General features: G+C 38.6%; 1 protein-coding gene and 1 long non-coding RNA gene across 2 annotated transcripts; both read right to left on the reverse strand.

Moving 5' to 3' along the window:
* Window positions 1–1,630: 1,630 nt before the first annotated feature.
* On the reverse strand, window positions 1,631–2,167 carry LOC148098223 (uncharacterized). The gene is made up of 3 exons (XR_015716604.1): window positions 2,095–2,167; window positions 1,786–2,008; window positions 1,631–1,695 (listed from the first exon to the last, which is right to left on the reverse strand). It is a non-coding gene; the product is annotated as an uncharacterized LOC148098223 (long non-coding RNA).
* Window positions 2,168–4,548: 2,381 nt separating this feature from the next.
* On the reverse strand, window positions 4,549–8,795 carry LOC148098224 (uncharacterized). The gene is made up of 3 exons (XM_087830056.1): window positions 8,282–8,795; window positions 4,725–6,208; window positions 4,549–4,593 (listed from the first exon to the last, which is right to left on the reverse strand). Exons 1-3 carry the CDS (start codon window positions 8,793–8,795, stop codon window positions 4,549–4,551), a joined length of 2,043 nt encoding a protein of 680 aa, XP_087686182.1.
* Window positions 8,796–14,062: the final 5,267 nt, after the last annotated feature.

Below are 14,062 nucleotides of genomic sequence, written 5' to 3' on the forward strand. Positions count from 1 at the left end.
GCTGCGGTCAGAGATAAAAACACCCAAAAATAATGTTATTGAAATGCCAAAGAGTGGCAGAAAGTTTAGAAAGTAGAAAACCAGTAGTAGAAAAGTAGAACATTCAAATATTTTTAGAAACATATGATACAAAATATTTACTCGGTTGTTTCCAATGATTACAATAATGGCATACAGAAATGAAAATCCCATTTGGGACAAACGGAATAATATTAATAGAAAATGCAAATCAAATGAATCTAACATCTATACAAACAATTGAAGCATCTGTTGGAATAGTGAACATATCCTTGTTTGCCATGTTTATGTTTATGGCCCTAAGATGCGCAGACACATGATAGGCTATTAACTGCAAAAATATACACATATATAAACAGCAAGTGAAGGACAAAAATACATCCTCTGATTTGCTGGAGTTTTGTGTAAATACCATTTGGCAAGGATAAACAACATGTTCCAATGCCACATTAAAATTTTCATAAGCTTCATTTTTTCAATTAGTTTACAGTTTCCTGATTTGATGATAAATCTGTACCGAAATGAGGTCCACATTGTGATATATTTGAGGTGTGGAGAGTCACACAGCTGAACAATCGATGTGCATATTTAAAGAAACAGGAATCAAATAAAGAACATTGTTGTGGAATAAATTACACTGAAAAATAATCACTGCTTTGCGTTAGAGAGTGACTTATGATGAGGTATTAATTGGGTTAACTTTACCTCTAACAGCTTTTCACATAGTGCTGTGACCAGGGTGAAATCCATCATAAAGTAACTGTAAACAGTAGAACCATTAGCATGAATGTTATGGTTCTACCCTGATCAAAACTCAAGTCAGCTGTGTGACCTGATATAAAATGATAAAGAGGAACACATATAAATGATCTTTATGAACTTTTCAAAATGACTTTATATGCCTGACCCATTATCTATATATATTAGAGCAGATGGTGAAAACCACTGTTAGACCTACTCTATACTAATGTAGTTACTGACACCCCATACTAAGGCAGGATTCATACAAACACACATTATTTATTCTCTTAAACACTTTCTTTTTTCACATTTTGAGATTGTGTAATCTCTATAAAGAATACGTGTAATGGTTCAATAGATATAGTTATTTAAATGTCCATAATAATCACATGATCATTTTTGTACATCCTACAATTCAAGATTTAGAGCTGTGTGTTTGTATGAATTCAGCTTGCTATACTTATAGACTTAGATATATTAATCCACTATTTACCCAAACAAGTTACATTGTTTGGGTAAATAGACTGGGTTTGTCCTACAAAATAATTATTCAACAATAAAAAAAAACACACAAAAAACATCTGCACATTAATCCGGAGTTCAGTTTCATATGTCTGATATTGTTTGTTAAATCTGGTGACACAAACACAGTCAAAAATTCATTGCTAGCGTGACATGTGGTCCTTTTTGCCTTTGACCAATGATATGCTGGTTACTTGGACCAGTTTAGTATTTGCTGTCACAGAGGAATGTTAACCATAAATCCAAAAGAATAAACGGAAAAAAAATGTTAATTGCAAACATGTTTTTGCTTAGTATAAGGATTGAAATTACATGGAAACTGTCACCTTAAAGCCTCACTGTAAATATCATCACAAACAGATGTTTTCCACACAGTTAACAAAGCTCCACCACATCCGATCACTGCATATAAATCTAAAAGAAAACAATTTTTTTTTTTAAAACAATAAAATTAACAACAGGGAAGACTTTTGATTTAATAACTAAGCTTAAAATAAGTGTTACCTTTGAATATTTGTGGGAAAAATCTGATGCTACCCCAAGAATACAAAGCCACACTGGAAACGATGACAGGCTTGCAGCCCTCTGTCTTCCTGGAGTGAGGTGCCTGATCAGTAGCAGTGAGTTGACAGAAGTCGGTGTCTGTAAGAGTGGCCAAACACTGATACTCTGTCCACTTGCGCAGAGTCTAAGAAGCTGGAATGCAGGCACACTGTACGAGCTTGTTCTAAAAAATACAGAAAAAGGAACATTTTATTTGTGTTAAGGCTTAAAAACTACAAATAAGTTATAAAATGAACAATGTTGAAATACCTTATAGGTGCTGCAGGCCACATAACCAGAATCCAGAGCAATCTCACACTCACATGATGGTGAGGAAAGACATTAGTTCTGCAGTGAGGTTTGAATGTCTCAGTTGGGACACTGAAGAACTCAGAAGACAGCAGTACCTGCACAGAGAGACAGAGTAGAAAAAGCATAGATTTGTAATCCATAATGTGAATTAAAACTCAAAAAGTTTCAACAAGTATAATCATTTGAGTGTGAAATTATTTGTGCAATAAACAGGATTTAAATTAATTAATTGAATTAAAAACACTGACATTTTTTTATCAAAGATAAAGAATCATACCTCTCTCTGCTCTGAGGATCACTGAGCATCTCTGACAGGAAATACAGTTTCCTCAGTATGAGTCATCATTGATGGTCTCAGAGGTGTGTAGTGTGGCAGCATGATGATGGTCTCCAGATCAGGCAGGAGGTCAGGTGATGGGTGTGTCATCTTCTCCATTGAAGACACACTGGTATGGCAGTTCATAAAACAGCAGTCTCTGTGTGGCATGTAGTTATCTGTGCAGTCCAGCACTGATGGATCAGGTTTGGCTCAGCAGTTCATGAAGATGGTGTTAAGATGTTGTTGTTTCAGCTGAGGATGGTGAAGTTTGAAGGTTTTCCCACAAAGGAAACAGGACTGTGTGTGCCCTGTCTGAAAAAAATACATCTACAAAACATAAAGTGCTTTTAACACCACCCACCCTCCCCACCCACCCATCTCAGCCCCCAAGTGTCTATGTAATGCTGGTATGGGGTGTCAGTTACTAAATCTAATTAGTGCGTCAGAAAGCGGGGGCTACACCTAAAGCCCCCGCTTTCTGATGTCTTTGTTTATTAGCAGCTTTTTCCAGCTGCTCAGAGAATTCTGACTTGGCCTTTATCCACCCAAACCCAAACCCACCCGGATAAAGGCCAAGTCAGAAAATGGATGCAGAAACTTTCCATGTACTTCTAAATCAGTTTTTATACATATTCTGTAAGCTGTACTAATGTTTTTCTCTACATAATGTATCATCATAGACATCTCTGGTAGCCTAAAGATAGTTTAAAACCTTTACATTTTTTTTACCTGTAAAACATGATAAGCAAAACCTCATTCATCCCAAAAACATTTGATTCTACAAAATTTACTATAATCAAGAAAATATAATTGTCTGTATTTATTCTTGTGATCCATAATAAATACTTGCATTTATCTGGGATTTATTTATTTACTATTTCATATTTGAAAGCCCTTGGAGGGGAAGATCTTGTTTGTTGAGATACAAACGTCAAAGTAAAAAAAGTATTAAAAAAGGAGATGACAATTAACATCCATGAAAAAATGCATTAATAGATTTAGTCATTTAAGACATGAGAATAAAAAATAAATTATGTCCGTTTAATACTTTTTGCAGCATATTTCAGATCTGAGGTGCATGATAACAGAAAGCAGATCTCCCGGCTCTGCATGAAGTACAGCCATGATTTGGTGAAATGATTAATAACATTGCAATAAGAAAGGGTCTTCTTACAGACAGAGTAGGGAAGACAATATGAAGAAATATGATTTTTCAATGAAAAATCTTTTTCATGCTCTACAATCAGTAAACTCTGTAACAGACATGATCTGTAATTGTTTCAAAACTCACCACACGACTTCATGATTGGCTCGAGGACAGGACACAAAACACAGGGTTGTGGTAACTGTAATATGTTCTCAGAACACCTGAATGGAGGCTTTTCTGTGGCTGAGAAATAAAAATGAGGTCAAGCAGGGTGTTCTTGTCTGTAGTGGCAGAAGTGATCAGCTGTGAATACCCTCTAGATTGAAACTGCTCCAGAATCTGTTTTCTTCCACTCTGCAACTGGTTTTCATTAAAATCTCCACACACAATTATTGGGTGACAGTCCATTATTTCAAGTGAATCTAAAAGACTTACCAGGTTTTGCATGAACGGTGTCAAACTGTAGTCAGGGGGTCTGTACACAACAGCAATGAGCGCAGGGAATGGAGCCTGAACCTTCAACACTAAAAACTCAAGATCAGTGACATTATGCAGATACTGTTTTACCTGAACCTGAAAATGATTCCTCAAATACACAACAACTCCACCACCACTTCTGCTGGCCATGTGAGGAAAGTTTGTGTAGGACACATGTCTGTTGCGTTTGAACATGGTGTAGCCGTCCAAATGAAGACTATCTGCAACAAAGGAGCCTTGGAGGTGAGATTCAGTGAGACACAAAACATCTGCTAAACACATTTCATGATGACTCTTGATGTCACTGATGTGAGATGGCAAACCCTCCGTATTGTGATGGATCAGTGTAAGAGTGTCAGGTCTGCTGGCTGTTTCTCTGACCTGAAGAAGAGGCATCATTTCCTCAACGCTGGCTTGTCTCATGGTTTGGAGCACTGCAGTTACCTCGGGATTGGCGTAAATCTTTTTCTCATCCAAGTCCTGTAAATACAATCCACTGAGAGACGTCACCCTGCTGAGAGCAACATAAGCCATACCTGGTTCAAAAATGTTCTTCATTGAAACTACAGCTGTCTGTGTTGTAAGACCCTGAGTTTTGTGAATTGTGCAGGCGAATGCTAGCTTTACAGGAAACTGTCTGCGTACCGCTCCTTTAAACTTCAGACTCTCCTCTGCTCTCTCAATGTAAACCAGATCATCAGATGCTGCATTAGAACTGCGGTTGTGTCTCATAGGCTGCCGGTTGTCCATTCTGAGCCCCAGTTTAATTATGTGTCCATCATTTTCAGATCTCACCACCTTTACCAGTATACCAAAAGCACCGTTGACCAAACCGTTTAGTGTGTCCAAGTTTCTGGTCAGCATCACTCGAGCTCCTTCAGCAACGTTCAGGGTGTCGGGTAAATCATTTCGCCCACCTGTAAATGGTTTGTCTCTTCGTGCCATTCTGCCTGTACGTTTATCCTTCTGGAAATCGTCTGCAGTGATGATTATGATGTTTGAATGAAGCTTCTTCAGGGTATCTGTGTTATGGGATTCCACATTCTTGTTGGTGGCATAAATGTGTAAGACCTCAGTTGGACATTCTTCTGGTGCAGTCACAGCCTGTGACAACAAATCTCTGTCGCACTGAGAAAGCTCATCTGTCTTTTCTTTCACTCTAATCCTGTTCAACATCTCTGCAAAGGCCACATCATCTTTCTGACGCATGATCTCGGTTAGAGTGATCATCTGAAAATGTTCCTGCCATAGGTCAATCTGTTCTGGATCGTAAACACAGAGAGGTTTAGACTGTCGCACTGGTGGCAGCTGGTAAAAATCTCCAACAGCTAAAACTGACATTCCACCAAAAGGTCTCTGAGTGCCTTTGATTTGTTTCAGTCTTGCATCCACATAAGCAAAAAGGGGTTTTGAAACCATCGAAATCTCATCAATAACAATAATTTCAGCATTCATCAGCTCAGATCTGACTTCATCCAGTTGGTTACCAAGTCCTTGAATGGGTGGTTTCAGACTCCTGGGTAGTTTCAGTAGAGAATGTAATGTAGAGCCATTGATAGAAAAAGCTGCTGTCCCAGTAAATGAAGTCAGTAAAACAGTTGGATTTGATATGTCAGCTTCTTCTCCATTAGCAGGCAGTCTGCTCAGGATCTTTGATGCTTCAGAGTGAATACATTTAATCAGATGTGACTTTCCAGTTCCTGCACCACCGTTGATATAGAAGAAAAATGGATCTGGATTCAAACCACAAACACGCTGAATACACCAGTCTCTTATAGCATAGAACACGCAGGCCTGCTTCTGGTTCAGATTCTGATACATTACACGTACCACGGCTGGATCTACTGCAGGTTGTTCTCTGACGGCTCTGATCTCTGTTACAGCATCAGACTGACGACTGTAGTCGGGAACATTCTCCTGTTCGTTCTCATCATCAGAATGTCTCTCAGGAAGATTCTCATCACATTGCAGCCTCACAACTTCAGATTCAGGAGCCAGATTACACCATTCATCGATCACAACATCCCTATTTTGTTCAAACTCTTCCAGTGCACTCTCAATATCCTCAGAGTTCTTCTCATACTTGTCTTTATTTCTTTTCACAATCCTTTTCACAGACTCACTGTAGTCTGAACATGGAAGTCGTACACAACCTGAGTTGTAGAAGGACTGATAGGTTTGGAAACATTGTGGTTTCAGTTCCTGCTCTGATCTGTGTGGAAGGTAAAGCCTCAACAGTCGACCACAATATTGCTCAGGATCTTTTTCTTGTGAGCAGTGGTAATATCTGATTATAGCTGGTTTATCATTCTTTCGCCTTTGTACAAATCCAAGCTGGTTCAGAAGAGGAAGCACATCTTTTCCTTCATTTGGGCCACTCACCAACCTGCACAGCGCAGCAAAATCAGCCAGTGACATTTCCTCATATTCTGGTGTCTCAGGTCTGCATTTGTATTTATCACTCAAACTTGTCATCCAAATATTACAACTGTCATGTGTTGTGGTTTCCAGATAGCTCATGGGGCGACTCATTTTTACCGGGTTATCATCTGTTGGTACAAATACAACACTGCGGGAACATTTTTTCATTTTTAGGCCACAGACTCGAGTCACACACTCCTGTGCGCTGATTTCTCTCTTTTTTGAGTAAGCCTGCATCACAGCTCTCATTTCATCACATTCATTGACCGTGTTCTTTGCAGAGTTATCAATAACTGTCTTCAGGTATTCAGAGAGGCCAGATTCTTTCTTCGTTATATATTTACAGAGGTATTCTACACAAGAATAGGCATTCAAAATTAATGAGACATCTATATTTGCGTTCCAGGCTTCAAGCAGGTGTGGGTTGTAATTGTTGATCCAACAGTCCTTTGGGTCACGTTTCAGAATCAGCGCTGTTTTCTTGTTTATGTCCTGGAGGCATTGTTCATACTCATTCATTGTCAAGTTGCATCGTGACAGAATCTGCTCTATGGTGAGCAAAGCAGCTTCAGGTTCCTTCAGCAGGTTCATCAAAGGTCTGAGTTTGGCTTTTGCAGCTTCAGTGTCTGAATCCTCATCCTGTCTCACAATCATTGTTCTTGTGGCTGGTGGTTTTGGAAACCCAAATCTACAACCAGAGTTCACACTCTTAAAACATGTTTTTGTGTGGCTTTTGCTGTGCTTTTGTAGTTCACTGACTTTTTTGTGCAGTTCAGGTTGTTTTTCTGGATCAGGGAGTTGAGCCGAGATGTATCTGTCCACAAAGTCACAGACAGTTTGGTCGTCATCCACATCTACTTCTACCTTTTCTCGAATCCACAGCAACATGTGTATATGCGGACTACCTCTGTGCTGGAACTCAACTCTGTAAAAGTAATCAATGATTTCACCAAGGGGCTGTGCAGGAGAAAAAAGCAAATCTCTGAACAAAGCCTCAACACGTTTATCAAACATTCGCATGGTGGTTACTGGATTTGATCTTAGGATTTCACACTTTTCTGACCAGTCCAGGGCTTCAAAATCAACCTCTTCACCTTGCTGTCTCTTTATTGCTTGAATCACTTCAGGCCATCTCATCTCAGCAGCAGAGAAAGTGACAAAGAACTGAGGTGTTCCTATTTGACGAAGCATACTGAATAAATCTTTGGTAGTTTTCTGCCAGTAAGCTGGAGTTCCTCTGAGTGGCTGCATAAATCTGATTGCATCTTTATTTCTTACCAGCTTCTCTACTTCTGTCTTACTTTGTAACATTCCTGATGTGATTTTGCGTCCATCTTTGGTCATAGTTTTACCTTTCCTTAACTGTATTGTCATGCTGGAATTAGCCAAGTGTATTTCAGTGACAAACTGTGAGAAAAACAGGTAATTTGTATCTCTAGCAAATCTTGCATCAATGTTGAAAAGCCTTGACTTGAAGTAAGCACTCGGTGTGAGCTTGAGACGTCTCTTTTCATCCAGTGTATTCTGACCAGTAGGAAACTGCACAGGAAATGCCATGGCTTCCAAATGAGGAGTTCTGAAAAAGCTAACAGGATTGTTTCTTTCTGCAGGAGCCACACAATATGTGTTATCAGTGAAACAGAGAATCTCTTCTGAAATGTCTACAGGCTGCAGACAACTTTCTAGAGCAAAACCTCCATTGTTCAAATCACTTTCTGGTTCCTCTGGGTTTTGTTCCTCTGGTTGTTCATCACAGGATTGCATATTAATAGCTTGTTCACTTTCAGACTCAGTTTCACTCAAAAGGGCATCTTTTTCATAATTGTCGATTTCCATTAAATCTGCTTCATTATAATCATCACTTCCCATGCTGGCTTCATCACTGCTGTCATCATCAGGTAACGTTGGATCACAAAGCAATGCATCATCTCTGATAATAATATCTGTGTACTGTGGGTGAATCTGTTTGAGTTTACGCAGAGCTTCAATGAGTTTAGACCAGGTGACAGTCTGGAACAGCTGATGGCCTTTGTAGCACAGTCGTCTTTTCAGCTTGATCCTCATTATCTGTGATTGGCTTCTGAGCCTCGGTAAACAGTCAACTGTTTGTTGGACTTCAGATGGTACACACACCACATTACCACGTATGAGTCTTTGTCTGCCCTTTGGAAGTGGAATAATCTTTGCAAATGGGATGCATTTGGCAATCAGATGTCTCTCCAGAATGTTGAGATCACGAAGTTCAGCTGGAATATCCTGCAGTTCTAAACCGTTAACAGCAGCAAGCCTGGGCATGCGTCCACTTTTGAGGGAACTGTGACACGTGTGACAGATATACTCCTTTTTTCTCTCAACAGGAAAGCTGCAGTGATCATTACATGCTTCATCACACACATGAACAAATTTACCAGTTAGACACTGTTGAGCTACAGTTTGGTGTTTTGAGTAATTTTCTCTTTTGCAGATTTTCACCTGATTAGGAAAAGAAGCTTTTAGACAAACAGTACAAACATACGATGGTGCTGACTTAATGTTTGATCTGAAACGAGATATGGCCTCATTCATTAAACTGTTATCTGGATGACACTGTAAACTTTCAGCTGGTCGATGCATCTGACGATATTTTCTTTTTATGTTCACTGCACATCTGATATTATGCATCTGTCTGAAAGAAAAACTGTTCCAATATTTTACTCTCATTCGTTCTCTCATATTCTCTTTGTGTTGTTGCTGAAATTGTCTCTCTTCTCCATAACGCTTAGTCATGTAAGATAGTTTTTTCTTTTTAAATTCTTCACTTTCTCTATATAGTTTATATACATGTGACCTCATGCAGGCTTTATGTTTCTCTCTGAATTCAACAGAACTTCTATATGTTCTTCTTATGCGTTCTTTCTGCTTTTCTCGGAATATAGAAGACTCTCTATATGTTCTTCTTATGCGTTCTTTCTGCTTTTCTCGGAATATAGAAGACTCTCTATATGTTCTTCTTATGCGTTCTTTCTGCTTTTCTCGGAATATAGGACTGTCTTTGTATGTCCTTATGACACGTTCCCTTTTTCTCTCTCTAATTTTAGCACTTTCTCTATACAGCCTTTTCATTTGCTCCTTCTGTTTTTCCTTAAAATCATCTCTTTCTTTGTAGATCTTTCTCAAATGTTCTGTCTGTTTCTCTCTATATGTAGCATTTAGTTTATACAGATTATTTTTGTACACTCTCTTCTTCTCTCTGTGATCTGGATCATTAGACTTTCTACTGGAATTTCTTTTCTTTGCCTTAAAGCTTTCATCAAAAGTGTACATCTCCCTTTCCTTCCTTTTCTGATTTTCCTTTCTTTGTGGTAATTTCTGTGGGGCCAGTGACCTTCTCCTCATTTTTTGTGCTTGCTGTTTATTACGTTTCAAAATTTTATGTGGCAGTTCCTGTGTTGCCTTAGTTGAACAGGAGGCAGTGTTCGAATCATTCTGAGGAACAGCATCTGATACTACCTGAGTTTCTCTCACAGAAGATGCATAGGTTTCTTTCTGTAAATAATCAGAAGGACAATTCTTGTTTTCAGTAGCAGCTGTCTCATCTGAATAATCCACTCTGGATGATGTCACTTCAGTGATTACAGTCTCCATAACAGTTTTCCTTGTCTGCTCAGTGGATGTTTGGGAATTTAATACATGGACAGGTTCATTTAAAGCTGCGGCTGAAACACTTGTAGCAGTTTGTCTGTTTTCGGTGGTTTGATTAGCATCTCTTGTGTCAGCAGCGTTTTCACTGTGAAACTCGACAGGCTGTAGCTCATAAGTGCAGGTTGGTGCGATGCTAAACATTCGGTACAAGCATTTGATCCTGTCAATCATGTCGTTAAGACGTGTGAATTTTAACATAACTGCAGTTCCACCACTTACACCTGGCAACAACGGCATCCCTGTAGACTTACGTGGGTGAGGATCAAAATATGCATATTCACCTGAAATCAGCCTGCAAACTGCAATGGCGGTTCCTCCCATGACTAGCAAAGCGTAGCAAACCTCTGAAGCCAAACACTGTAGTCCCTGTTCAAGGCTAGGCAGGTGATCTGTACCATCAAATGTGCCGTAACGAGCAAACTGAGAAATGTCCACTTGATACTCTTGTCTGCGGCTGGTGACCACTGTGGGAAGCTCATCGCAGGCTAGAAATACGCTGTTCACAAACCTCTTTCTGGCATCTGAATACACGTCATGGCCTTTGTCCAACACACGGTTAAGATCTGCTCTCGTAATGAATTCATCCTCATGCAAGAATGACAGGAAAACCAAACTGTTAGCCATGCATTGCTGATTCCGGTACTTTCCATACTTAGGAGAGGCCTGGCTTCGGGATGCACAGATACTACTCACTCGTGGACGACTTTCTCTGTTTGTAACTTGTACATGAGACGGTCCTGGAGTTTCTCCATCATGCTGCGTTTGCACAGTTACCTGTTGCACTTCAGCCTTTGGCACAGACACTGAATGAACACCTCGCTTTACCACATCTGCATAAGATACTGCGGCTGTCTGAACGCTACTCTGCACTTCTGGACTGGAAAAAGTTGTGACAGACACCTTTACCTGCTCACCACTCTGAGACACGTTTACCTGTTCTTTCTGCTTTTGCCGTCTAAGCTTCTGAGACTGCGACCTTTGACCTTTCCTTGGCATTTTGTTAAGTACAAACTACACCTTATGTGTATTTCTACACAAATATAAACAAAACTCAATCTGGAAACAGTGAAAAACTTGTAAGTCTTCAAATTGCTATCAAATCTGAGAAATGTAAAATTATTTAAATGTTCTTATGGATATGTAAATGGCTGACTTAAATCCAAACTCAATATTAAAGATATTCAAAGTTCTCTGAAAACACTTGGGTCAGTTTTATTGTAGCTTTTTCAGAAACTGTATGTTTTTTAACCAGACTGGTTAATGATTAGATCTATACTTCTGTAACAGGATATTTAGAAATCACAACAATCAATAAAACTTCTGGCTCTTAAATAGAGTTTATGTAAATCTTTGAGATATCTAATACTTAAATCAACTATATGGAGCTGTGATGGTGCAGTGATCAGATGAGAGGCGATGAGGATTCTTCAGCTGGATGTTCTGCAGCAGTCAGGAAACAGGAAGTCTGGGACCTCAGGGCAGCTTCTCGATGACAATTGTGACTGAACACTTACACTGAGTAATAGAAATGGGTTTGAATAACAATAGTATTTATATATAACTTACTGTAGTCAAATGTTATAGTCAATGAAACAGACTTGAAAAATGTATTCGGATCTGATTTAATATTTATGTGAATACAGTAGTCTGAATGTATGTATTACAAAATAACCAATTATCTCATTACAGATAAGCCTTTAAAAATGTGTATATTTTATATAATTTATCAAAGTAATTGCACCTGTAAGGCAAACTATCAGTGTAATGCCAAGTCAAAACTATAAATGTGGAGCTGTGTAAGTAGTTTGTACTGTAAAATCTACTGTACTATAATTCTACTACTGTATATTCAACTTTCTACTTGCAATTTCCAGCAAAATTAGTAGGTATGAGAGAGTTTAACAACAGGAAAGAAGGAGCAGTGAGAGCAGAGATCTCTCAGATTTCTGAAAACAGATCGACGAAGTTGTGGTAACTTCAATTTCCAAAAACTTGGTTTCTTGTCAAACTTGGTTTCTTGTCAAACTTCGATTTCTTGTCAACCTTAGATTTCTTGTCAAACTTCGATTATTTGTCAACTCAGGTTCAAGCTTGTCAAAATTAGATAGAGCTCATGGCGGAGAATGATAGAAGATAGAATGGCTTGTCAACAAAGATGGAGCAGGGAGAGGGAGAGTGATAGGACAGACTGAATTGCTTGTCAACAATAGAGGGAGAGAGTTTTCTGCAGCAGGTCACCTGTAAGACAAAAAGGGACTGGAATTAGGCATATTTCCAATAAACATGGTTTTCCAGTATTTTTCGGACTATAAGTCACACTTAAAATTCTTTAGTTTTCTCAAAAATTAACAGTTTACCTTATGTATTAATTCTGGCTGTGCTTAGTGACCTCAACCCAATTTTCTGTGCTACATGGCGCTCAAACATCTGTCAAAATGTTTTAGTATGACTTTGGAAAGCTTTAAAGCTGCAGCGCTTGATGGATTGTTGGAGCATTACAGCTACAGTAGTCAGGAGCCTTGCGGAGTAATTCGTATTGTCCTTAAACATAATATTATGGTGTGTGTATGAGGACCTGTCATCTGTTTAGAGACATGCGTACGAAGCAGATTCCAAACCGATCAATCCATGAAGAATTTGATAGATTTGTGGAAGAGGACTGAACAGAAAAAGATAGTGTATTGTTATGTGTTACCACTGAAAAATGTTGAGAGTTACTGTGAATGAGTTGAATAGTTTGAGTTATCTGAATATTTGGTTAGCTGCATTCGCCTTATAATCCGAAAAATACAGTACATACAGGGCTTTACATATTGAAGAGTTCCACAGTACATTATTGAACTGAAAATGCTCAAAAATGGTGGTGGAACTATTCTAAAGAAACTTTTACATTCTATCAACACAATAAAAACAAACAGTGTCTATAAACTTAAACCAAGATGTGCTGCTACAATAACCTACTGTAAATATCATATGGTACAACAAAACCCACACACTGAGTTTTGTTCACACGGTTAGAGCAGACAATTTCAGCTGCTTAAAATTTATGCCACATCACACTAAAATCCCTGTTTCTGTGTACTTACCTGGGACAACAGTACATCATAATATCTGGGCACACAGAAACAGGGATTTAAGATCCATTAACATAAAAGTAAACAATACTTTATTCAGTATGACTTTTGGCAAAATGAGAAATTTGGAGATGGATGGTTCCTACAAAGCAGTTTCTACATATTTCAGTCACATTTGGGGTATGTTTAATACACAGCCATAAGCACTCCACTAAATCTAGGATGTACTTATAATGGCCGATTTAAAGGCCTAATTAAAAATGTAGTATGATGATAATTTCTTTATAGATCATTTAATCATAGAATACAGAAATGAGTGCTGTATCTGTGCTTTAGATTTTTTCCAGTCATCAACAAAATCTTTAATTAAAAGACTAATTCAAAGAGCAGTTTTCAGACAGTGACTTAATTTAATGAAGGGAAAGAAGCTTTAGAAATCCACAAGGCCCTACTTGAAGACTTAATTGTACCTAAACTGCTATTCATGAGCTGCTCTAATGTGAAAAAATATGCGCTGCTACAATAACCTACCGACCTCTGTAGGTCTGGAAATGTTTACACAGACTTTTCTAGGATTTGATGACTTTTGATGATCACCAATAGCTGTGCTGACTCACAGCACTACACTGAATCTCCTATAATGAGAAACATTTCCCAGCACTGCACCTCAGAAAAACCTTTACTTACCAGACTTGAGACGATCAGATCAGCAGTCTAGAGAAAGGAAACAATTCATCAGATCACTGTTTGATGATTCAGACTGTAGAGCCTCTTCACACACAATCCAATTTACTGTGACACAAATTA

This window comes from Neolamprologus brichardi, chromosome 16 (assembly GCF_056152115.1).
Source record: "Neolamprologus brichardi isolate AB-2024 chromosome 16, ASM5615211v1, whole genome shotgun sequence".
Lineage (NCBI taxonomy): Eukaryota > Metazoa > Chordata > Actinopteri > Cichliformes > Cichlidae > Neolamprologus > Neolamprologus brichardi.

Bases quoted from the DNA above. Each gene is read 5' to 3' on its own strand.
- LOC148098224 (XM_087830056.1), bottom strand. From the start codon at position 8,795: ATGCCCAGGCTTGCTGCTGTTAACGGTTTAGAACTGCAGGATATTCCA. The intron at 6,209-8,281 runs GTGAACAAGCTA...TTCCATGTTCAG, and splicing joins GAGTGAAACTGAGTCTGAAA to ACTACAGTGAGTCTGTGAAA. The intron at 4,594-4,724 runs GTACGCAGACAG...TGTTGCTCTCAG, and splicing joins GTCTGAAGTTTAAAGGAGCG to CAGGGTGACGTCTCTCAGTG.